Source organism: Lipophrys pholis (assembly GCF_963383615.2).
Source record: "Lipophrys pholis genome assembly, chromosome: 14".
NCBI classification, from domain to species: domain Eukaryota; kingdom Metazoa; phylum Chordata; class Actinopteri; order Blenniiformes; family Blenniidae; genus Lipophrys; species Lipophrys pholis.
Genome location: NC_137633.1, coordinates 28,160,354 through 28,185,225, shown reverse-complemented (window position 1 = coordinate 28,185,225; position 24,872 = coordinate 28,160,354). Strand labels below are relative to the sequence as shown.

Sequence of the window (24,872 nt, the reverse complement as noted above, 5' to 3'; positions counted from 1 at the left end):
TTATTAAACCTCTCATTAAGAAGCCAAACTTAGACACAAGCCTTCTCTCAAACTACAGGCCCATCTCCAACCTTCCTTTCCTGTCAAAGGTTCTGGAGAAAGTAGTGGCTAAACAACTCCAGGATTATCTGCAGGACAATAATCTGTTAGAGGACCTTCAGTCCGGCTTCAGAATGAACCACAGTACAGAGACTGCACTGCTAAAAGTTACTAATGACCTTCTAACGGCCTCAGATAGAGCTCTTCTATCTGCTTTACTTCTTCTGGACCTTAGTACTGCATTTGATACTGTCCATCATAATATACTTTTAAGGAGATTAGAAGATGCCGTCGGCATTAAAAACTTAGCCTTAAACTGGTTTAAATCATATTTATCTGACCGCTTTCAATTTGTTCATGTAAATAACAAATCTTCAATGCATGAACGGGTCCGGTGTGGAGTACCACAAGGCTCCGTCCTCGGACCGATATTGTTTAATCTCTATATGTTACCACTCGGAAATATTATTAGGAAACACAACATTAACTTTCATTGTTATGCAGATGATACTCAGCTATATTTATCAATTAAAGCCAATCAGGCCGACCAACTTGTTAAACTAGAGTCCTGCCTCAGGGACGTTAAGTCCTGGATGTCTATCAACTTCTTAATGCTCAACACATCCAAGACTGAGGTTCTAATCCTAGGTCCTAAAAAGCTCAGGGATTACTTTTCAGATAGTCTGATTACCTTAGATAATATTACCTTAACCTCTAACAGTGATATTAGGAACCTGGGTGTTATTTCTGATCAGGATCTGTCCTTTATGTCCCATGTTAAACATGTCTCCAGGACAGCCTTCTTCCATCTAAGGAATATTGCAAAAATTAGAAACTTCTTGTCCTTCAAAGATGCAGAAAAAATTATTCATGCCTTTGTGACTTCAAGATTAGATTATTGTAACTCCCTAATGTCAGGATGTCCAAACTCCTCTGTTAGGACCTTACAGCTAGTGCAGAACGCTGCTGCACGTTTACTAACCAGAACTGGAAGAAGAGAGCACATCTCCCCAGTCTTAGCATCCTTACACTGGCTTCACATCAAATCTAGAATAGAATTCAACATCCTTCTGATCACATATAAAACTCTTCATCAGAAGGCTCCGTCCTATATCGAGAAACTTCTAGAAGTTTATCACCCTCCACGAGCCCTTGGCTCTGAGGATGCAGGACTGTTGGTAATCCCTAAAGTCCATAAAAGTAAAAGAGGAGGCAGGAGTTTCAGCCATATGGCTCCTTTACTCTGGAATCAACTACCAGCCTCGGTCCGAAAGGCCGACACCATTAGTTTATTTAAGAGTAGACTAAAAACATTCCTATTTGATAAAGCTTATCCTTAGGAATAAAATAGGAATAAAATAGGAGCACTAAGTTGAGCTGCTATAGGCCTAGACTGCTGAGGGGATTTTTTCTCTCCCGTTAAAGGGAGGAACTCTACATTTGGAGGTTCTGTTTCTTGTCTTTCTTTCTTTCTCTCTGTGTAACAACATTACTGTAGACACCAGACACTGCCGCCGTCTTTTTTTATCCCTGACAGGAGGAGAGCAGGATCCAGGGGATCAGACCCAAGACTCACAGAGTGGAGTTACGACGGTCCTACTACCCGACCCCCCCCACAGCACCGGGACCCCCCCACAGCACCGGGACCCCACCGCAACGGCACGGCCCTTAAACTCCAGACTGAGATTGGCTCATCATCAGACCAACGCTCATCATAGACTTTTCTTAGTATTTGTACTTATCTGGCCTGTCTGCCACTCTCTCTCTCCCTCTTCTTTTCCTCTCTCTCTCCCTCTTCTATTCCTCTCTCTCCCTCTTCTTTTCCTCTCTCTCCCTGTCCTATCCCATGTACTTCTCCCCCCAACCGGTCAAGGCGGATGGCCGTCCTTCCAGAGTCTAGGCTCCGCCCCACGGTTTCTTCCTGAAGAGGGAGTTCTTGAACTTCTCTCCATGCGAGGGAGTTTTTCCTGGCCACTGTTGCTTGTTACACCTGCTTGCTTTGGAAGGGTTTAGTTGGGTCCTGTTGTACTCTATCATTGTAAGAGCGCTTTGAGATGTTTGTTGATGTGATTTAGCGCTTTACAAATAAAATTGAATTGAATTGAATCCGTCTTTTAAACTGACAACTGTAAATGCCACATGTGAAATAACGTCCACTCATTCTCAGTCTCTCACTTATTTACGCTCTGTTTTTACTTATTCCCACTTATTTATTCTTGCACTGCATTTTCTGCACCTTAGTTTATATCAGGTATTTTTTTTGTATTTTATTGCAGGTACTTTTTAATTGTGTGTTTTTATCGTTGACCCTGCCTCGGAATTCCGTTCTGCAGTGCATCTTTGATGTAAATTGTCAGAATGACAATAAAGTAAATCTATAATAAAACCGAAAGTTCCAAGTTATGCCTCAATGATAGAAAATGTGTTCTTTGATCAGGTGAGTTAGCGCAGTGGTCTGCAGAAATCCCCACAACGGACCTGCGTTTACAATCAAATGTGATGAAGGAAAACAACTAAATCATGATGGTGGTCAGTATTGAGCAACACTGGGCTTCAGATCGCAGAGACACGAAGTGTCCAACTGGAGAGGAAGGCAAATGAAGGGCCGGTTGTGAAATCGTGGTAGGGGAGAAATTGTATCTGGATCGTTGTATTGTTCTAAAGTAATGAGGCTGTGTTGAAAGCACATGACCGCCACTGGTTGTGGGCATCAAGTTGAGCAAGCAGGTATGACAACGATATCTCTGAGACCAACCACAAAGAAGTTTCAGGCGGGTACATTCAGTGCAGTGGCTTAAACCTGATGCACCAAATGTTTGTGTCATGCAAAATCACCCGAGGAGAAGACCAAACAAGTGGTTGGAAAGGAGCTGGATCGAAACTGTGCATTGTTCAGGGTGGTGGAATGACTCATCCTCATTCAGCCTGGTGTTCTCCAAAATAACCCAAACAAAGGAACCATTTCTGGGCTAACGAGCAGCTCGTCTCATCACTGCGTTCTGTAAATCAACCAACAATGTCGACTTATTGTGAATGTTTTCAGCTGGGAACAAAGAAAGTTACCAGTTGGATGAATCCCGTTTTCTAGATTGGGTCGCTGATTGGTCAGTCAACAGTTCACAGAAGACAACACACTATGAAGAGATGTGTAAAGTCAATGTTAACAATAGACTTCCCTTCTACACATTAGGTTAATGGAAAGTTCCCAGTCTGACAGACACAATGGAACTATTTCCTCGTCCAATGTACACCAGTAGCGCATTTCCACTAGCTCCTACTCAGCCTTACTCGACTTAGCCTCGATCGTTTTCCATTAAAATATAGTTAGACCACGGCGTGGGCAGAGTCATTGGACTTTCTATCCCATCAAATACTGTCATCATATTGGTCCAGACTTTTGCAATAATACTGTTTGTAGTTACCAATAATAACAACACAGCCATTACATCAACATTCACAAAGATAAAGAAATCCCTGTCATTGTTTTTGCTCATTAGACCGTTATAGGCTGTAATGCAACTCAGGTGCAAATGACCTGGGTTTCACAGCAGATTTCTTCAATATGACTAAATTGTGAAATATTCATTGCTTCAAAAATGCACTTTTAAAGTATTTCAATCCCCAACTTCCCCCTGGATTGGCGGCACCAATAGAGCCTGCAGACTGGCCATCTGATTTAACTGATGCAGTTAGAACAGAGTTTGTTCAAAGAGGACCATATAAAACCAAAAACAATTTCACATTTCCAAAAGACAATGATGGAAGAAGGTGTCAACATGATTACTTCAGTCGAGTCTTAGTCAATGGAGAGAAAATCAAAAGAAGCTGGCTGATGTATTCCAAAAAAAAAAGATGCATTATACTGCTTCTGCTGCAAAATGTTTCCTCAGAGAGATTCTAAACAAGTCAGAGAAGGTCTGAGAGTCTGGAGACATGCAAGAAACCTGCTCTAGAGCCATGAGACTGACCAGGATCACAACACACACATGGCAACGTGGAACGATTTGGAGGTCCGTCTTGTTAAGGGGCGAACAATTGATAAACAAGAGATGGCACGAGCTGAGGCAGAGAGAAACAAGATGTTCTCACAAGATAAGTTGTGATTATCCAGTCTTAGCCGAAAGAAACGTGGCTTTAAGGGACAGAAACTTTAAACAAGCCAGACAGTGGACACTTTTTGAAAGAGGTTGAACTTATGGCAAAGTTGGACCCTGTAATGAAGCAGCATGTTGCTCGGGTGCAAAGTGGAGCAGGCAGACACACACATTACTTAGGGAAAAGGATCCAAAACGAATTAATCGACTCAATCAGCACAAACATATTAGAAAAAATAGTGGAGGACATAAAAACATGAAAGTATTTCTCCATTATTTTGGGCTGCACCCCTGACCTGAGCCATAACAAACAGCTCTCTGTTATTGTGAGGATTGTGTCCCTTGAAAACATCCCAGAACTTAAAGAACCTTTCATGGGGTTTCTTGTGGCAGAGGAGTCCACCGGGGAACGTTTGTCAAAACGATTTTGTTAATGTTGTTCACAGGCATTCTTTCAGTTTAAAACAAAGAAATTATATTGTAACTGTGAAGCTGTATTTAATTTTTCTTAAAGTGTGTAAAAAATGCTATTTATGTGTATTCATTATATGTGGGAATTAGGAAAATGACCAGTTGGGTAAGTCTGATTTCCCAGTTGGCATCTTTAAATATCAACAACCAACTTGGCTCAGTTGAAACATAACAAACTATTTTCATAAGTCATGTAAAACAATACAAAATGGACCAAAGTGTGTAAAGCCAGTATTATCGATAAGCTGCAGTTCCTGTTTGCTCTATAGCGACACAGAAGTCGTTGGCTGATATCATATTGTCTTCTTGGAGCTCTCTGAAACTTCCCACTTCCTGAGTAGGAAGGCCAATTTTTCCCACTTGTAGGTGTTCATATTTTCCACTGCCGGGTTCCTCATGAATGCATCAGTGTGAGGTGGTTTGAAGGTCAAACAGGAGCCTTTAAAAAGGCGAGAGGTCTTGATGAAGTGCAGCTGAGTTGGCAGTTAGCAGACCGTGGGGTGGGGAGGAGGAACGAGGGGGTGAAGGAGGGATTGGGAAGGCAGGAGGAGGAGCAGGAGGAGAAAGGACGGCGGTGGTGGGGGCACTGATGGAAAGCCTCCACTGGCGCAAACACCTCTGAAACAGAAACATCCATTTAGCAGCGAAAACAAGCCCCCCTCACAAGACCTCCCTGAATGGGCCACTTCAGGCGCCCGAGGAAGTTCCAACGAGCGGCAGGATGTTCCCCTCAGGACGCACTTGAGACGGGCGGAGGGCCAGAAGCCTGAATACATAGAGCCCCCTCTCTCTCTCTCTCTCTCTCTCTCTCTCTCTCTCTCTCTCTCTCTCTCTCCCTGTCACTGTCCAGCTCGGCCCTCCCACCGTGGCCCAGTGGCTTCAGCACCCCCATGTGAAGAAAGCCCCTCTGACCTGCTGCTGTCTGAGCCGCGGCCAGCGGGGCGGCGAGGGAGGGCGTGGAGCTGCACTCAGCACACAAAGGTGGAGGGGCAAAGACTTTCCGTGATTAAAGAGCAGTTAAGATGCAATGAGAGGCTAATTTGTTCAGTGTGTGAGAGAATCAACAGGAAGTGGGGGCAGAAATCGGTGTGAGTTGCATTTCCTGTTGCAGTTTAAAGGTGAATACTGCCGCGATTCAAAGCTTGTTTGCTTTCCCTTTCTGCATCCTGGACCACAAGCTCCTGTTTTTTCACTCATTACTTTTTCATTTGCAGTTTTTACTGCGATTTCTGAACAAACACACTCACACACTCTTCATTAGTCTTCAACCACAGTTTATAAGCAGATGTCTTCAACCAAAGTATAGAACTCTAAAGCGAGCATCAGCTGAGTTTAGCGGAGCATTGGACAGCGTGAAACAGTCTGATCTGGTTTCACTGCTGGCTTCAAGCCGTCCTGCTTTTCTTGGCCTGAGGTGGACGCAGCCTGGCAGAACTCTGCAGAACCCTGCTGAGCTTCACAAATTATTTGTTGGATTTCAGGATATAAGACCAGCTCAGGTGTTATTGGAGGTCCTTTTGTTGAAATGCACAGTGGGAGAAAGTTTAATGCACCATGGACTACACATAAACTGTGACGGGCAGGACAATCTCCCCTGCGTGAGAAAAAACTGACCAATAAATCACATTCACAGTAAGTCATGTTGAAGACGTGAGGCAGTAGTTTATCTTAACAATACTTACCTGCATGGCTTCAAACACTGTGACTATTCATCACCTTCTGGACACATTGAAACTAAACAAACCCTCAGTCAGTGGAAACGCTCTGAAATCTACAGTACAACCCACTGACACTCACTGTTGGGATTTATGGTTGGTTATTAGCATTAAATTACTGTAAGTAATAAATCACTGCAAGTAATATATGAAAAATTTTAATTATTAATGGAAGTAAACTGTCATTTACTCATTAACAACTCCTAAAGTAATTGAGTAATTACTTAAAGTTAATAAATTATGAAAATAATTTATTAATGAAAAAGTATGAATTTGAATAAACTGTTTATTTATTCAATAATGATAAAATGGAAAACTGGAAATAGCCAATACTGAAATATCAGTCTCGTTTGGGAAAAGGTTTATTTAAGTTAGTTAATATTTCTGTGTAAAAATATAACAATCTTAAATTAAAGGGAAGGTGTGAGATCCGATCACAGACTGTTACAAACCAGTGATTGTCGAGAATAAATACACAATAATCACCAAGAATCGTTCAATTCAGCTAACAGGCGTTTATTAACAAAGTGTATTATTTCAGAAATAATTTAGAAATCATTTTATAAATCAACACATCCAAGTAGCAAACATCATCTAACACGGAGATCTAATCTATTAAACAGCAACACTATGTACAAAGAGTGTGTGGTCAGGAGTGATGAGGGTGAATGGGTGTAATGACTGTAATGACTCCTGGTTCTGTTTGGTGGAAAAGCCCTAATAGAGGCGGCCCTCCTTCTGTCTCTGTGACCCGCCTTCTGTGACCACTTCCTTGTTTACACACAACAGCCATTGTCTTGAGTGTCAGTGAAACCAACATGGTAGAAAATGGAGGGAAACTCATGGCAGAATGAAAACCCATTGTCTCTGTAACAGTGAAGCTAAAATGTCAAACTACTTAGAAGAATTCAATAAAAAATAATCCTTCAGAATCTTGAGCCCAACACTCACCAACCTTGAAAATCAAAGCATTTGTCTGTTTCTCAGGTCTAATACAGATTAGATAAGTGTGCTGAATGAAAAACACTGTAGATTGAGTTTTCTCATTTTTTATGGGCGATCAACTAGAAATGATGAAAATTTAAGCTGACAGCAGCCTTCAACGGGCCCTCTCTACTGCGACTGAGAATGGGAGTCAACATATGCCATCTAATAAAATGTGTGAAATTTGGTGCCAGTTGGAGCATGGACAGGTTATGTAGACCCGACTCTACGTTTTCTGCCTTTAAAAACACATTTGTTTGTGATGAAGAATTTTTCAAATCCTCTGAGGAATCTTAAGAGGGACTTATACACCCTTGGATCTCAGACCCTAATACCGGTTTTTGTGCAAAAAGCCCTGTTCACAGGAAAATCTGTAAAATCTGCTGACAATGCTCTGGTGCAGTGGAGCAGTGGACAGCAGGAGTATCTGAAGATCGTTTGCTTTGTTTACAAACAAACAAACAAACATGACAGGAAAACATGAGCAGCCTGTGATTCATTTCAGAACCAACAACTGGACCAATGTGAAAGTCAGCAGGAAGAACATGAAGGCCGACATGACGCTGCACACAGTTGGTGCTTTTTATCTTAATAAATGAATATATGAGCTGAACATCCTCCCAGTATGACGCTCACGCTCAATATTTCCTGGATTGTGTGTGTTTCTCTGTGTAACACCAGAAGCTGAATATCAGATCCAAATATACGACCACTCTTCTTTTTTAGATGCAATTCCATAAACATTGTGTCTCAAACGTCTGAACCAAAACCGACGTAGTGCCAAAGTTTTGATTTGTTCTCTGAGTCACGAAATGTGTTTTTGTTTGGAGGAACTCTGCTGTCGGTGAAATACACGCTGCTGACAGCAAACACCATTAGAACATGTTTGTTGAAAAGCCTCTATGACAGCCCAGTTTGTCAGAGAGCGAGAGAGAGAGCGAGAGAGAGAGAGAGAGAGAGAGAGAGAGAGAGAGAGAGAGAGAGAGAGAGAGAGAGAGAGAGAGAGAGAGAGAGAGAGAGAGAGAGAGAGAGAGTTTGCTGTTTGTCTCCCAGTGGGAGATGTTTGCCCCAAGGGGCTGTTGTTGTGCTGGATTGTAACCGAGGATTCATCCTGATCAAAACAGCAAACGACCTCTCCATTGTAAACAAACTCCACCTTTCTGTGTAGAAAGATGGAGAAAGACGGAGGGGAATGAAAGAGCGAAGGAACAAAAAGGACAAACGTGAGGCTGTCGCACGAGAAGAATGAAACACGATGAAGGAGAATAAACTGTGAACATGGTTTCTTTTATTAATCTCACAACAGTATCAGAGATGAACCGTCCCAGTAAAGGTACGTTTACACTATGTTCCTGCTTCAGGCCACCGTGAACAAAACGGGATGGACGTCATTAGCGGCACGTAACTGACCGTAAGAGAACTTGGAGGCGGTCCGTAGTGGGACGGGAGACAATGATTGCTTCACTTTTGGTGGCTCTTTGGGGCATAAACGAGCTTCACAATGGTCCAACGTCCAGATTTCATCTGTAGAAAGTCTTGACAGAACGTGACAAATGTGCCAGACCTTCCTCAGAATTCCCCCAAATCCCACGGCGCACTACGGGGCTGCCGGGATCATAGTGTAAACCTATCTTGAGAAAAATGGAAAAAGGAAACTAATGGAATGCTGGTTGTTTCTGTTAATCCAGAGGCCGGTACTACAACACTGGATTTTCTCTTATCGAGATAACTTGAAGGATTAACCCTGTGTGTTCTGTACTACGACGCTCGTTCCCTTCTTAATGTCTGACCTGCTCCGGAGCAGGATACCGTCTGGATGAGATCCCAGTGAGTGGAAAGCTCCGCCTCCTGACCAATCAGATCTCTTGGAAAATGACCCGCCTGTTTTTAAATGATCATAATTGGTGCGCAGGTTAGGTGCTGAGCTGCAGCTGAGAGGAGATGAGAAAGAGTATTGAGATTAGAATAAAATAAATCCTGGTCATTGAGCTTAGAAGGATGTTTTTGTTCTTGACTTGTTCTAAATCTGTTTCTCTCAACGAAGGTTGACCTGTAATGAGGTTAATGCTCACACCTCACAGAACTGCAGAAACATGAATTGATGGAGTGCAGAAGTAATCATACCGTCACGATGATGAATTAATATTCCAACCAAAACACTCAAGACAAAACACGACGTACAAGAGAAACTCAGCCTCAAAACAACTGGTTGGAAAATCTAAACTAAAAGAAGATCAGTGAGGAAGTTCAGTCTGACATGTTTGTGCTGGAATAAAGTGAAATTCAGTGATCACAGTGCCGCGCTCTCCGTTTATATTGGCCAATGAATTAATCTGGTATAATCTCACCAAATCAGCATTAACAAGTCAGGAAGGTTCTGGCTTTGGCTGCAGCAGCAGTGTTGCTTTGAGCTGCTGGATGGGTTGGAATTCTTCATAATCTCAGAGATTAACTGCTGCTCTATGGTAGAGACAGCTGCTCTGCAGGGTTTCTCCATCTGTATTTAGTCAGACGCTGCAAGCTCCGCCCCTTTCCCCTTTCATGTGAACACTCACGTAGTTCTGAGTTGAACCAGTGAGTTGATAACCTGCTTGGTAGTAATGGTGATCAGGATCCAAAGTGTCTGGATCAGTCAACCCAGGAAACAGAGATCCTGGATCTGTTGATCAGGGTTGGTAGTTCAGGCCTCCGGTCAGAGGAAAAAGTAATTACACAAAACCTCCCACACGTTCAAAAAAAATAATGTAAACGTTGTTAATTAGCATTCACAATGTTTTGGAATTGAATTTACATTTTTACCATCATTTGGTTTTTTTAGACCCCGTTTGCAAAACAATATGTTCAAGTGAAAACTGAAAACATTTCAGAATGTTGCCATGCAAACGCAAATACAAAAAAGATGTTTTTACTTGAAACTGTTGTGTAAAAGGAGCCTTAAAGTTGTAGAGCTGTGCAGATGCTCAGAGAGTATTTGTCTTTGATATTCCACATGCCATTGGAGGAGATTTCAACGTGTGAGTGGAGGAAACCTCCACTTTCTTCTTCCTTCACTTCCCGTCTCTCTGCAGGAATTCATCTTTCTTCACAGGATGGACTTTCTCATGTTTGTCGCAATATAATATAATTCATTGGGATTTTTTTGAGAAGTTTGGATCCAGATTCGACTAAAAAACAACAACAAAAACCTGTTGAACTTTTATAAAGCTAATTTCATCACTTTAATTTGCATCCATTGCATTTTCATTTCCATTTTCTTTCTACAGGCTGATTAACATTGTTTGTGCTTTATTGTCACATTTTAAACACATTTTTAATTTATTTGGAAATTATAGGATTTAAACATGTAATGTTTGCTTAAGAACAATGCTTTAGGTATCACAATTATTAATAATAAATGACATATCTAAATAACATTATCATTGTCCCTATTAAAAATGAGCAAATATTCAAATGTTTTGAGAAAAAGCATTTTTAGATTTTTATGACTATGAAGCAAAAAAAAATTCAAAGATTAAATACAAAAATATGATGAAATGTTTCCTTTTAAGTGTAATGAAACTAAAAGACAAATCTGATTCTTTGTTTGAATTAAGTTATGGAGAAAAGAAACCTTTTTATTTAATGTTTTTGGATGAACATGTTTGAAAAGATGTTTGATGATGACATTTCTGGAAGGTACCGTTTGCTTGTGGGGTGATACTGAACTTCAATGAAGAGAGAAGGAACGTGTGGTCATAATGTAATGGTCCGTTCCCGTGGGGGTCCACCATATAAAACAACATGTTCAGTCTTCAATGTCAGCTTTCTTCAGGGAAAAAATTACATTTTGCAAAGAAATGATTGTTTTCTCAATAATTTTTATTTCTAAAATGGTGAAAAAGTCTTTAAACAGTGTACACCTGAAATAACATTTCATAGAAATTAGAAATTCTCATGAAAAGTCACAATTTCTATCGGAGAAAGACGAAGCGTTGCCGTCACGACATCGACCTTTAGTTTTGGTGGTCAGTGCTAATGTTAGCGAGCTGCTTCGATTAGCTTGAACTGGAAAATAACCAAATGAAGTAAAAGTGTAGGATTAGAGCAGCGTCCATACGTCTGCTGCCAAACAGGAGACACATGTTCAAAACAAGGTGATGGAGCAGAGACATGGAGCCTGATGGAGAGCGACGCCACTTCCTCCTTCTGGCTCTTTAAGGAAAAGCAACACTGAAACGCAGCGACGAATAAAAACACTCTCACCATAGGGAAAGCTTTTACCCAGCATGGAAGAATAAATAAAACAGAGCACTCTCTTTTTCATTCCGTCCATCCAGCTTCACACAAGTGCTTGTTTGTCTGCTTTGTAAAAAACTAAACAAAACAAAAAAACAGGCTAATTGTTATTTTGCCTGCTTCTACTTAATACTACATTTCAAATTGCTTTTTCCTTGATTTTTGTTGCACCTATACATTCAAAATGAACCGATCTCTTTTATGTTTGATCAATTTTTCAGGCACTTTTACAGTTTGGAGAAAGATCTGTACCAAAAACAGAACATTTGGGCCTTTTTACGTGGCAACGATTTGAAGTGAAAATGCAAAACTTTGGGAGCATTTTGGGAATCTGTTCACACGACAACGGTGCTCTTAGTCGCTGAAAACACAAAGTTATCAGGACGGGTCCCGGCCAGCGAAAACGAGCCTTTGTGAAAACGCTCGGGCACCGCCATGAGCAGAAGGTGGAAACGCTGCTCATTTGCATGCGCGCCAAGTAAATAGTAGTTCTGCACATGCTCAGTAGATGTACAATTAGAACAATGTTAGTCTCCAGAGTAGCACGATGCGGTAACCGTGGATACAGACATGATTTTCAAAACGTTGCCGTGTAAACATCAAACTTTCCTGAAATAAAAAAGTCAAAACGAGGCATTTTCTCTTGAAACGTGGTGTAAACGGGGCTTCAAGTTTTGTGGAGGCATGTTTTTTGTTTCTGTGTCTGAAAACACTCAGAATCTGATAGAATTGATCAAATTTACCAGTGTCGGAACAATTAAATACAAGACTTCCACATTTTTTAAAGTACTTTGAGTAGTGAGGTGATTTCAGATTAACTGGATTAAATCAGAATTTCTCCCTTGAAACTAAACGGTTCAAACGGTTGGAGACGTGACTGCATATATAAAGAGGAGGGTCGATCCCAAGATCCTCCTCTGCACTGGTAACATTCCTCAGCACAGCATTTGGTTCAGAGACGTGGAGAAATCGGTGAAATAGACTTTTAAGACTGATTTGGCACTTTTCTCAACAACAGAAACAACAACAACAAAAAAACACTCCAAGAAGGACCACCTCAGACTTCAGAGCCTTCTCAAACAAACTCATATCTATACTGTATATATATATATATATATATATGGATTTTGTTGCTGTACGATGTGTAAGTCGCACAGCATGCCTTCATTTCAGTATTAATACTAATAGAGCAGCAGGAGCATCTTGAGCGTCTGGACAGGTTTTCTAGTAAAACCCACCGGAAAAGGACGAAGAGCAGCTGGAAAACGTTTCTGCCTTGGAGCTGCAGTTTAAGGTCCATGTGAGTGTGAACACAAGTGCTTTGTGCTTGTGTCTCCTTGACAGCATCGACCTATTGACCTTTAAGAGTTAAGAGAACGAAGCCTTCAGAAGCACCTTGAGGAGAAAATACAAATCCACCTGGAAAACTGTTCAAACACCACAAACACTACTTTTGGTCATTTTCAATGTTGAAATCCTGGATGATTGTGTCGTGGTTCATAATCATGAAGGAGCAATTCTTTAGCAATTCAAAAAATCGGTTCTCCACGAGGAAAACAAAGAACTGGACTGAGAACCCCAGCCTGCACTGCAGAAAAATGCCTGCTTGGGTTGGAAATACACAATATATTTCTTATTGTAAAATACACTTGCTGTCTGTCATGTTTTCACTTTTCTTTGAGTGATAAACACTTTTCTTAAAACCCTACTTTTGTTGACTCAATGTTTTTGTCCAAATAATCAATTTGACAGTCTCTACCTCATCAACTGGACTCAAATTCCCAGCATGCACTGCAGCAGTGGCACGTTAATATGAGTTTGGAGACACAGAATACATGTTTTTTATCAAATATGGCCACATTACAAACACTAATGCCTGGTTCACACGGCAGGATCCTCAGAGACCACACACACACACAGCGATAAATAATCCCAGGTTTAACAGTTTGGGTGGTACAGTGTGTGGCGTGCAGCCACTCGGCCACATCAACACACCACACATGAACCCATTTCACTCTGGAACGTCCCCACATCAGACGGGAAATCTCGCAAAACCTCTCGAGATCAAACGTGATTCCAGAGTCCACTAAGATGGTGGACGAGCCATGTGAACCGGGCATTATTGAGTCATTTTTAGATCTTCTTCTGCATCCTGGGAATAACCCACTTCTATATTTTTCAATGCATCCTGGGAATTGTAGTTCGTCACTGTAGTTGTTCCTAAAATCCTCATTTAGTAAGTCATCCGTGGTTTCACCAGTAATTTTAAAAGATAAATTTAGCTGGACCCAAATGCCCACTGTGCAAAAGTGTTGCACGTTGTGACATGCTGCTGGGAAATGTAGTTTGTTATGGCAGTTATTCCTAAAATCCACATTTAATACTGAATTTCTGAGCCAGCCTCTCCAGACGCCATCGTCCTGCAGCGAACTGAGCAGGAAGGGTTAACAACAGTTCAAACAGGAGGCTTTTCCTTTCACAAGGTTTTGTTCTGAAGGCTTCCCGTCATTCACAGCAAGTTGTTGTTGATGTTTTTAAGTACTTCAGTCGTACTAAAAAGGTCTTGAAGTGCCGCTGCTATTTCTTGCCCAGCAAGAGTTAATCGTTGCTTTGATATTGCAAACTGTTCACGCCGGTTCGGACTCAGCGGAACGTCGAACGTCTCAGGAAAAAAAAAAAAAAAGATTCATCTACCTGTCTGTCGTACATTCTTATTTCTCATAAGTATAAACAAACCAATAAAAAAAAGATGGATCGAAAACCAGGAGTCTGAAAATAACGCTCTGATGTCAAATAAGTTACAAAACAAAAATATGAAATAGAAATCTTTGAGTACAGTACTAAAATTCTAAACTAGAGCATCCGAACTTAAGAACCACATGTTAAGTCTATAAATATCTTTACAAATATACACATTAATTATTCAAATAAACCTTTTCTGATTAATGTTTTACACGTTCATGACAGTGTCTTCTAGACTGTTCCATCCTAAAACAATATCTTATAAAAAGTAACGTTTTGTTTTTTACGTACACGACCGGAGCAATATCATACATATTTGCATTTATGTATTTACAATAAATCACTTTTCTAGATACATTAAAAAAAGAAAAACCCTCCAAGACGAAGTGTTCTCAGTACTGAAGGTCCTGGAAGCGTCTGGTTGGGAGTTTGCTCCGTGATTCTCAGTAAACCGGCGGTTCGGGGCCAAAAACCAGTAAATAGTTGTGTCGTCCACTCTGCTGTCCTCTGGAAGAGCGAGACTCTGGATCCGAGTCCGCTCTGCCTTCGCTGGTATGACGCTCTCCACGCAGATGACAGGAAATACAAAACGAAACAATGATGGGAGCTAACTGGATCTCCATCCAGCTGCTCATCAATGCCCTTCATCACCTCCTCATCACTCCTCCTGAGTCAGTTCAGTCCGGAGGGGTTTAATCCCAGTAGGCACGGAATGGTTTCACCCCACAGATTGCCCGTAACAAAAGACTGGCCCGAGTACAAAAATAGATTCAATTTCTGAAAAACAGAACAAAAAACATGGTTCAACAAAAATAATCCTTCGATGTTCCCGGAGTCTGTCGGAGCGGGAGGATGGAGGTTTAAGACCAGTGGAGGAGCTGTGGGAGTATTGCATGCCGAGGGTCTGAAGAGCGTGAGAGGGTTGAACGCCCGACTCCGCCCCGGGTCGGCTCTTACGTCCTGATCACGCCGTTGTTGGGCGGCGGCTTGGGAAGACAGGGCTCGTCGGGCAGCGGGTCATGGGCGAAGACTGAGTCGTCTCCGGAGGAGCAGGTGCTGTTGGAGTCCTGACAGGTGGGAGAGTACTGCTCGAAGGGAACCGACAGGTCCAGGTACTCCTGCCAGGGAAGAGAAGAGCACGTCGTCACTGGCACAGTAACGACACGGTCACATGTGAAAACGCAAAACTTTGGTTGTGTTCTCGGGTCGGTTTATACAGCAGCGGTGCTCGGAGCCACTGAAAATGCTACTTTCCTGGTTTTTGTTTCACAAACTTTTTGCATTTGCTCGTTTCTACGGAAACAGTAGAAACACTAAAGACAATTTAGTTCTCATGTTGATCCACTAGTTGGTGCAGTTTGTTTTTGTAATGAAAGTACACTCACATGCAGCAGAGAACAATGAGCTCTAAACATTAACACTGGGAGAACACGGACACTCCAGTACACAGACCACCAAGTTGAATTGTTAAAATCAAAGTTGGCAAAAATTGGCAAAATCAAAGAACCAAGTCCAGGAGAATCTGGACTGGGAGTCATGACACCGTTTCACCAACTACACAAAGACTCAGTCGGAGCTTCAAAACGTTTTCCTTTTCAGCAACTGCGAGCAGCGTTGGCGTGTAAACGGACGCCAAGAAACTGAAAGTTTTCCATTTTTACTTGAAAACATTGTGTAAATGGAGCCGAAGTTTGATTCCAGGAAACTGCTGAACATGAGGACTTCACAGCAGCACCTTGCTGCGTTGGGTCTTCATTGTCATATTTTGTTTAGGACGTTGACGTTATTGTTGCAGCTTTATGTCAAACATGAGTGGAAATCCAAGAGTGTAATTAAGTGTAAATAATCTGTAAAGTCAACAGCTCTAACATTCAGATCTGTATACTTTATGAAGCTATACGTGAAGGTGAACCTGAGTGATTCTGACAGTGTTCCTGGTGTTTGCATGTTGTTGGAGAACAGCGGGCGTGCAGTGGACAGGGACACTTACATCTGTGGAGGTCATGGATAAAACCCGGTCATGATCTTCTACCAGCTGTCTGAAGGTCGGCCGCTGCGACGGCACGGCGTGCCAGCACTCCCTCATGATCATGTACCTGCAAGTCCAGCATCAGGGTTTAGCTGCTGCACATCTCTTCCATTCACAATTTTATTTCTATCATTGGACACAACGTCCCGAGGACTCAGCAACAATAAAACCAGCTACACCTACAGTTCAAGGGTGCAGTTGGCAGGTTTGTCCATCCGATGCCCCTCCTTCAGCAGTTTAAAGAGCTCCTCCACCGGGATTCCCGGGTACGGTGAGCCTCCGAGGGTGAAGATCTCCCACAGCAACACCCCATAAGACCACCTGAACCACACGAACACACAAACAATGAATACAGATCAGAGGAAAAACAGCAGATGTGGCCTGAAGCAGCCACAGTTCAGAAAGAGGCAGAATCTCATCGATCTGTTTGGGCCAAACATCGATTTTAAATAACGTTGACTTGGACTTAATCAAAAATCCAAGGGAGGCTCTTATTGTCTCAGACAGTCAATATTTGTATAAACCGACATCTTTTCCTTGAAGTGAGAGAGAAGGAAACCCGATCAGAAAGCAACAAGACAGTTTTTCTCCTTGATACGAGACGGGAGAAGTGATCTGAATGATAAACTCAGTCGCTGTGTCAGTGATTGATGAGATGTGGCAGGAGGAATTGATTAACCTGTCAGGAAGAAGCTTGGCATCAAGTGGGATATTGGTGTTATTCTGACAAGAATTTAACAGAAATCTCTCGTGACGATGTTCTTGGATTTAAGCTCCGAGTAGCAAATAGGAAACTATGAAAAATACATTGTGTAAGTACATACTATTTGTGAATTATTTAAATCAATATGTAGAGCACATGTCAGGCTTATCATCAATCAAACACCAGTCTTAATCTGAATGTTGCCAACTTCAGCAATTTATCTTCACTTGAAAGAAACACACGTTGGAGGAGAGGTTTGGAAATTCACAGCTCTGGAGAAGAAATGTTCTGTCTTTGCTGTTTCAGCCAGAAACACCTCTCGGGGCTCGTCTTCTGGGTGTATGAAGGAGTTCCTGGCAAACAGCCGTCACTATCTGTGTTTGCATTAGTACGTTAACGTAAACCGTCTTTTTCTACACAATCACATGAGTGTGATCGATTTAAGGCCTGTTTACACGACAATGGCGCTCTGCTGTTTCCGTGGAAACTGGCATTGTTTTCAGAACTCAAAAATGATGCGTTTTCACTTGAAACATTCTCGTGTAAACGACGACGTATGGTGGAAATTGTTTTGACACCGACACGTAAATATTTGACACTGAGCGAACAATTCAGCAACCTGGTCCTGTATTTGTCCAAAAACCTTCAAAAGCTTCTCGAAGTAACGCAATGAAGCTTTTTAAAGGGGACTGAGAAAGAAGTTCAAATTTGCTCTACAATTAGTGTCAAGAAGTGTTTTAACTCCAACAGAATGATGCACAAACCAACCATGGATGAAACAATCTTCTTCAAAATACACCACGCCCTCATCTTCAGCGCTCGCAGTGATGAATGGAAATACTCAAACTACAGCTCAGCTGCAAGCCAAGCCACAACCTCCCATTTCTCCAAACCAAGCCATCGTCTCCTTTCTTTCGCTCCGTGGCGGCAGCTCCAGTGAGCGGCAGCTCCAGTGAGCGGCAGCTCCAGTGAGCGGCAGCTCCAGTGAGCGGCAGCTCCAGTGAGCGGCAGCTCCAGTGAGCGGCAGCTCCAGTGAGCGGCAGCTCCAGTGAGCGGCAGCTCCAGTGAGCGGCAGCTCCAGTGAGCGGCAGCATTATTTCTAAATGGCTAAAAAACGAGGGAAGGTAATCAGATAATGGGCTATTGTTGGTCCAGTGAATCAGGACGAGAGCCGCCCTCCTCTTTCTGCAGCGCTCAGCTCAGAGGGACTAATGGAATTATCCTCGCTCCGGTCCAGAGGCCGAACCGGCCGGGCCAGTAGCCCGGGGGAAGGGGGTGGTGGTGGGGAACCGAGGTGAAGAAAGACATCAACATTCAGAGAGAAATCAGGTGAAACTGAGAGGAACCCAGCCAATATCATCACTATGCACAAGACGTGAGCGAATCAGGTTTCTGGGGTCAGAACAGGTTCAGTGCTCAAGGGGAAAGAGGACGGAGGAGGAAGCCGCAGACTGTTTATCAGGGATGGTTATTCACAGGTAAACACTTTCTAATGACTCCTACAGACACAAGAGCTGCCACTTCAGCTTCCTGTTTGGTAGAAGTTTGCTAATATGACATTTGTTCAAGACCAAACAAGAGGAAAACACAAGTGCCACATAAAGTTAATAAATGATGTTTTGAGCAGTCATGGAGGCTGAGGAAGCTCCTTTAATTACAGATCCATGCACTTTATGAACTTAGAATACAAAAAGAATCCATATTGATTCCAATATTTAATTAAAAGATAAACTTTTGCTTCCTTTCAATCACTTTATTTGTTATCTGTTGGGAGGATGTAGTTTTTATGGCTGATGTTGGTGCTTTAATGCAGCAATTCACTGCAAAACTGTTATTATACATCTAACAGATGGATTTTTTTAAGTGCGGTTATCTTTAGTGTATCTGATCATTATGTATTTGTATAAAAGTATTTGAGCAGTTGAAGCTGTTCTTTTATGCTTTAAATTTGTTTTAGTTCAGTTTTGTCTGTAAATGCATATTGTTTTTGTCTACCTATAAGAAAATCTATATACTATCTATCTTTTTAAATGTTTATCTCTCTGGTCATGTGGCCATAGTCTGTAATTATGACTTTTTTCAGATCAAGACAAGCTGCTCAAGTTCAAAATGAGTTTCAGAATGAGGACAGAAGGTTTGAAGACATCTGCTTTGATAACAGTTGTGGAGTTCAGTTAGCATGTTCTCCCTGTGTCTGCCTCAGTTTCCTCCTCCCAAAATTCAGAGAGATGCATTTCAGATTAATCTGTGACTCTAAATTTCCTGTTGGTGTGAGGACAAGAGTTTGTTTCTCATGTCTGGAAATAATCTTGATCAAAGTGCAAACCCCGACGTCTCAATACGGCCTCCAGCTTCTGCAATCTGCTATTTTTACTACTTTTTACAGTCGACAATCTGCTTGCTGTGTTAATCTTTAATAAAATAACAGCCTATAAGAAAGTCTGGTTCAAATCCCATGACCGGACTTCTAATCTTTACGTCTCAAGGTAGATGCCTGGAAGCCGGGGCGTCAAACATGAGGTCAAAACACGCACACAAGAAGTCCCAAGCCAGCCGGGGCTGGACTTTGCATCAGAAGTTTCATTAAAATTATGTTCACAACGTAATCATTTTGTGTAGTAATTGCTTGGTTTTGTGAAAAATATAGACATTTTCATCACGTAAAAAAAACAACTTAATATGAAGGTTATTATGACACTATTTTACTGGTCCGGCAAACTGAAGGTGTTCTGAATGTGGCCCCTGCGTGTTTGACACGCCTGGTTTAAAGTAACTAAACATCCCGTTACTTCATTAGTTTGTCAGAAATTAAGCTCATCAAACCATAAATGAAAACTCTAATATAATATATAAAACTATAAACTATAAATAAACCTCCTACAGTTTGTCTCAAACTTTAACTGGAAAACAACAAATAACTCAAAACCTAATCCACACAGCTGCAGTCTGTTTGTCTCTCTTCCTCCATGAGGCTCCACAGCAGCTCTTTTAACGCCACCGAGGTTGATTGATCAACAGTCTGATTGATCAACAGTCTGATTGATCAGCAGTCTGATTGATCAGCAGTCTGATTGATCAGCAGTCACACCTGAGAGCAGCAGCAGCAGAGAGGAGACACCAGCACCACATCACAGCAGGAATGCTCTCTTCCTGCATGAAAATAGTGTTTTATTGGAGCACTACCTGCTTTCTTAGGTTTTACTTGAATAAAAATTACTAAGTCAAAGCTGAGTCTAGGGGCCTCATTTATAAAACATTGTGTAGGATTTCTACTAAAAATGTTTGTGCGCCCAAAAGCAGAAAATGGCATGAAAAACAATTTGGATCTATTAACCGTGCGTACGCACATTTACACGCACATTTACACGCACATTTACACGCACATTTACACGCACATTTGCACGCCCGTCCTTTAATAGATCACGGTCTACATGGAAGGTTGACAGGTCAGACTTTCTACCATAAATGGTCGATGCAAAGGGCCTCGTCAATATTTTTGCATCTCAATCAGCCTGTTGATCGCCGGCATTTGACTCTAAATCCTGACAGAAAAGACGAAGAAAAGGAATTTTACGGAGAGAGAAATAGTGATGGAGGAGGTGGAGGTCAGGAGAATGATATTATCTGGTGTCACAATAGTAAGATCACTAATAAAAGAAAATATGAGCAATCGGCAGAGCGTCGTCACCGCTGGCAATGGTGTGACAGCCACAGAGAGATCAGTGACTGCAGAGGTGGAGAAGAAGAATCTGATGTGGAGGTGGAGGTCAGAGGAGAGTGACATCATGGGGGGGGCACCAGAGCTCACCGCTGGACCCCAAAACAGCCTCATGGTTGTGACGGTCAGTGTGTGTCGGAGTGTCGGAGAGGGAAGGAGACATTTTGGTGGAGATACAGCGGACTGATGAAGTTCTGTTTTATCTGTTTATTTAATGTATGAATTTAATATTTGAACTTGGACGGTGAAAAGGCTCAGTGGACTCTGTTTTCTATCCTCAGTCACTGGAGTTGGAGGCGGAGGGTGGAGGAGGTCGTCTGTCTCTAGCAGCAGTGCCTCCAGAGCGTATGAGCGACTTTTATCAGGATTTACAGCCATAACGTAAAAATATACTAAACCACGTACATATGATAATAAAATCAGCAATATAAAATCTATAATTTCTTTATTTTACATGTAAACGTTGGTAAATCATCTTTCCCAGAGACTTTGTTACCGTGAACATTCAGTTTAGTATGTTTGTATGTTGTAGCTGTAAATGCTAATAAAAGCAGCTGAAACAGAACAGACGTCCCCAGAGACTGGAGACAGACAGTCAGGACGTCCCCAGAGGCTGGAGACAGACAGTCAGGACGTCCCCAGAGACTGGAGACAGACAGTCAGGATGTCCCCAGAGGCTGGAGACAGACAGTCAGGATGTCCCCAGAGACTGGAGACAGACAGTCAGGATGTCCCCAGAGACTGGAGACAGACAGTCAGGATGTCCCCAGAGACTGGAGACAGACAGTCAGTGTGCGATTCTCGTGGACGGGAATCAGATTTTGCACAACACGGGCGCATCACTGCAGCTTAACGCACGGCTGTCACCACAGTGAGTATGTGTTCACTCTAAATGAGACTAATTATTAGAGACTTTGTCACAATTGCTAATCAATCAGTTCTGTCCACCGCTCAGTAGCATTTGAAGATGAAAGGTTGACATATGAACATTCAGTAGTAATGTCTCATTAAAGAAACGTCTACATCTCAACACTGCAGCTCGGCTGTTTATGGTTCCGTGGCTCTATAAGTCTGATATTTGAAGATATTAAATGTATGAGATGAATTCTCCACCTCACTATCAGCGCTGCAGGTTCGCTGTCTCCAAAATGTGTGTGTGCAAGTTTTAAAGTTTGCGTACCGGTACGCACGTTCTCCCCCAAAGTTTATTCTTTAGATCACAAACTTTGCGTGGGAAGTGGCGCACGCCTCTTTCAGGGCCTGTTTTGTGGGTAAGCAACCTTTATAAATGAGACCCCTGGTCTGAAGCTGCTTGTTGTCATTGGCTCTTCATTCTCACCTTTCCCACTTCTAATGGCCTGGAGTGTCACCACCAAGCTGCAGGAAGGTTTGTTTGCTGGAACCTAAAAACTTCTGCTTAACGACAATACAGATCTAAACTTTCATATCTGCACTGAAAAACACTGCTTTAATTCAACAGTTCACAAAGTGGTGATAAGAATCATCACTTCTACTGTTATATATGCTGAAATAATGTGTGAAACAATGAAATCTATAAAAGTGGCTCCCATATCTCACATTTTAATTATTTCCCCCATTGTGATCTCACGAGGGGAAACCATCAGGGTGAAAAGTCAACACTCCTGAATGAAGGGAGGAGGGGGGAGAGGAGGAGGAGGAGGAGGAAGAGAAGGAGGAAGAGAAGGAGGAAGAGGAAGCAAAGGATGAAGAGGAAGGAGGAGGAGGAGGAGAAGGAGGAAGAGGAAGCAAAGAATGAAGAGGACGGAGGAGGAGGAGGAGAAGGAGGAAGAGGAAGCAAAGAATGAAGAGGACGGAGGAGGAGGAGGAGAAGGAGGAAGATAAGGAGGAAGAGGAAGCAAAGAATGAAGAGGAAGGAGGAGGAGGAGGAGAAGGAGGAAGAGGAAGAGAAGGAGGAAGAGGAGGCAAAGAATGAAGAGGACGGAGGAGGAGGAGGAGAAGGAGGAAGATAAGGAGGAAGAGGAAGCAAAGATTTAAGAGGAAGGAGGAGAAGGAGGAAGAGGAAGAGAAGGAGGAAGAGGAAGCGAAGGATGAAGAGAAGGAAGAGAAGGAGGAAGAGAAGGAGGAAGAGGAAGAGAAGGAGATAGAGAAGGAAGAGAAGGAGGAAGCGAAGGAAGAGAAGGATGAAGAGAAGGAAGAGAAGGAGGAAGAGGAAGAGAAGGAGGTAGAGAAGGAGGAAGAGAAGGAAGAGAAAGAGGAAGAGGAAGAGAAGGAGGAAGAGAAGGAGGAAGAGAAGGAGGAAGAGAAGGAGGTAGAGAAGGAAGAGAAGGAGGAAGAGAAGGAAGAGAAAGAGGAGGAGAAGGAGGAAGAGGAAGAGAAGGAGGAAGAGGAAGAGAAGGAGGATGAGGAAGAGAAGGAGGATGAGGTGGACTCTTGGCGAGAGGACTGGCTCTGTAATCCAGACCTGCTGAAATAACAGAACAGACCAATTCTCCTGTCGGTTGGTTCCCAGTCTGCAGTAATCACACAGCGAGCCGGGGGGGGGGGTTCTGGATGGGGGGGGATGGGGGCTGCAGAAGGTGTTTGTCTGATTCTTTTTGAATCGTCATGGAGGAAAACGCCTCGAGGGAAGACCCTTGTGATGAATCCAGGAGCCTCTGGTGTTGCCGGCCCGGGGCAGGATGGATTTACCCTGATAAAACAGCGGTGCGATGGCTGGGCTCCGTGGTGCTTCTGTCTCTCTGATGTCGTGTTGGGAGATTAAAGAACAAACGGAGGCAGGAATGTGGAGCTGTGGATTATCCAGCTAGCGGGAGACATTCGGAAAGGGAATGCCGCGATTTCATATTCACACACGCTTGATGCTAACACGCTCCGTCAGGATATTTCAACACCCGGATTCCGCGGCCGTCCAGCAGCTCCACATGAGTGGACGGTCAGCATGTGACGGCTGGTTTGTGTAAACTCACACGTCGCTCTGGTGCGTGTAGACCCGGTCGAACAGAGCCTCCGGAGCCATCCACTTCACGGGCAGACGACCCTGAAAGACAAGAACCGTCCTGAGCACATCAGACAGCAGAAACCTGGACCCAGAAACACCCGGAGACGAGAGGCCGCACCAATATTTACATCCGCCGCTACAACAAACACACTGCAGCCACCTCCAGGGATTCAAACCTGGGTCCCGCTTATTGGCTTTATTACCCTGAAAGTATATTAATACAAACCTTCAGAAGGCAGTCATTTAAATATTTGAAAAACATGAATCTCTACACTGTTAATGATTTAATCAGCCAGTTCTCAGTTTCCATTGTTACAGAACAAATCACTTTTCAGTTAAAATAACATTTTCCCCACGTGATGATTAGAATAAAACAACAGAACATCAGTGATTTCCAGCACAGATTGTTGAGTAATTTTAGCATTTAATCTATTCTTTTTCTTAAAGGTCACAAATGGTATTAAGTTGTTTTGAAAATCCAACTTTTGAAACGATTCAATGAGAATCCTATAAAGAGTTAAAAAAAACACCCTCCATCTCCAGCATTGAAAAAACTCAATAATTAATGTGTCTGCCTCAAACTGTAAAAGCAGAAAAGATCAGATCCAATACATGAACAGTATTTAGTGAGCAAGTTTCCTGAGAGGAGCCAGAGAACAGTTCTATTAATACGAAGAAAGGTTTTCAGGGACGTGTTGAGGGTTTTTCTTTTCTCTGGTCGTCAGAACCCATTTCTCTCCTGAAAAGAAAGAAAAACCCAACAGACTCACGTTGGTGGTCTTTTTGTAGTAGTCTATGTTGTGCACGTCCCTGGCCAGACCGAAGTCTGCGATCTTCATCACGTTGTCCTCCGTCACCAGGACGTTTCTGGCTGCCAGGTCCCGGTGGATGCACTGAGAGGAGGACGAGGACAACCACATCAAACAAACGTGCACACACACACACACACACACACACACACACACACACACACACACGCACACACACACACACACACACGCACATACACAAATACACAAGACTATTCACATACAAATAAACCCGAGGATGATTTTCACAAACTACGCCTCCATATTTATTCTTAAAATCCTTCAAACCCAAACTGACAGAAGAGACTGTTTT

General features: G+C 42.6%; 1 protein-coding gene across 6 annotated transcripts in view; it reads right to left on the bottom strand.

Annotated features, from left to right (window-relative positions):
- Nucleotides 1-11,156: 11,156 nt before the first annotated feature.
- The window catches only part of fgfr3 (fibroblast growth factor receptor 3), a 90,393-nt gene continuing 76,677 nt past the window's right edge, over nucleotides 11,157-24,872 (bottom strand). For all 6 annotated transcript variants that reach the window (XM_080480881.1, XM_080480878.1, XM_080480879.1 and 3 more), the window contains exons 14-18: nucleotides 24,521-24,643; nucleotides 23,719-23,789; nucleotides 16,533-16,670; nucleotides 16,311-16,416; nucleotides 11,157-15,438 (exon numbers count right to left, since the gene is read on the bottom strand). In XM_080480881.1, the coding sequence (XP_080337007.1) occupies nucleotides 15,274-15,438; nucleotides 16,311-16,416; nucleotides 16,533-16,670; nucleotides 23,719-23,789; nucleotides 24,521-24,643 (603 nt within the window). In that variant the 3' untranslated portion in view covers nucleotides 11,157-15,273. The remainder of the gene's footprint in view (nucleotides 15,439-16,310; nucleotides 16,417-16,532; nucleotides 16,671-23,718; nucleotides 23,790-24,520; nucleotides 24,644-24,872) is intronic.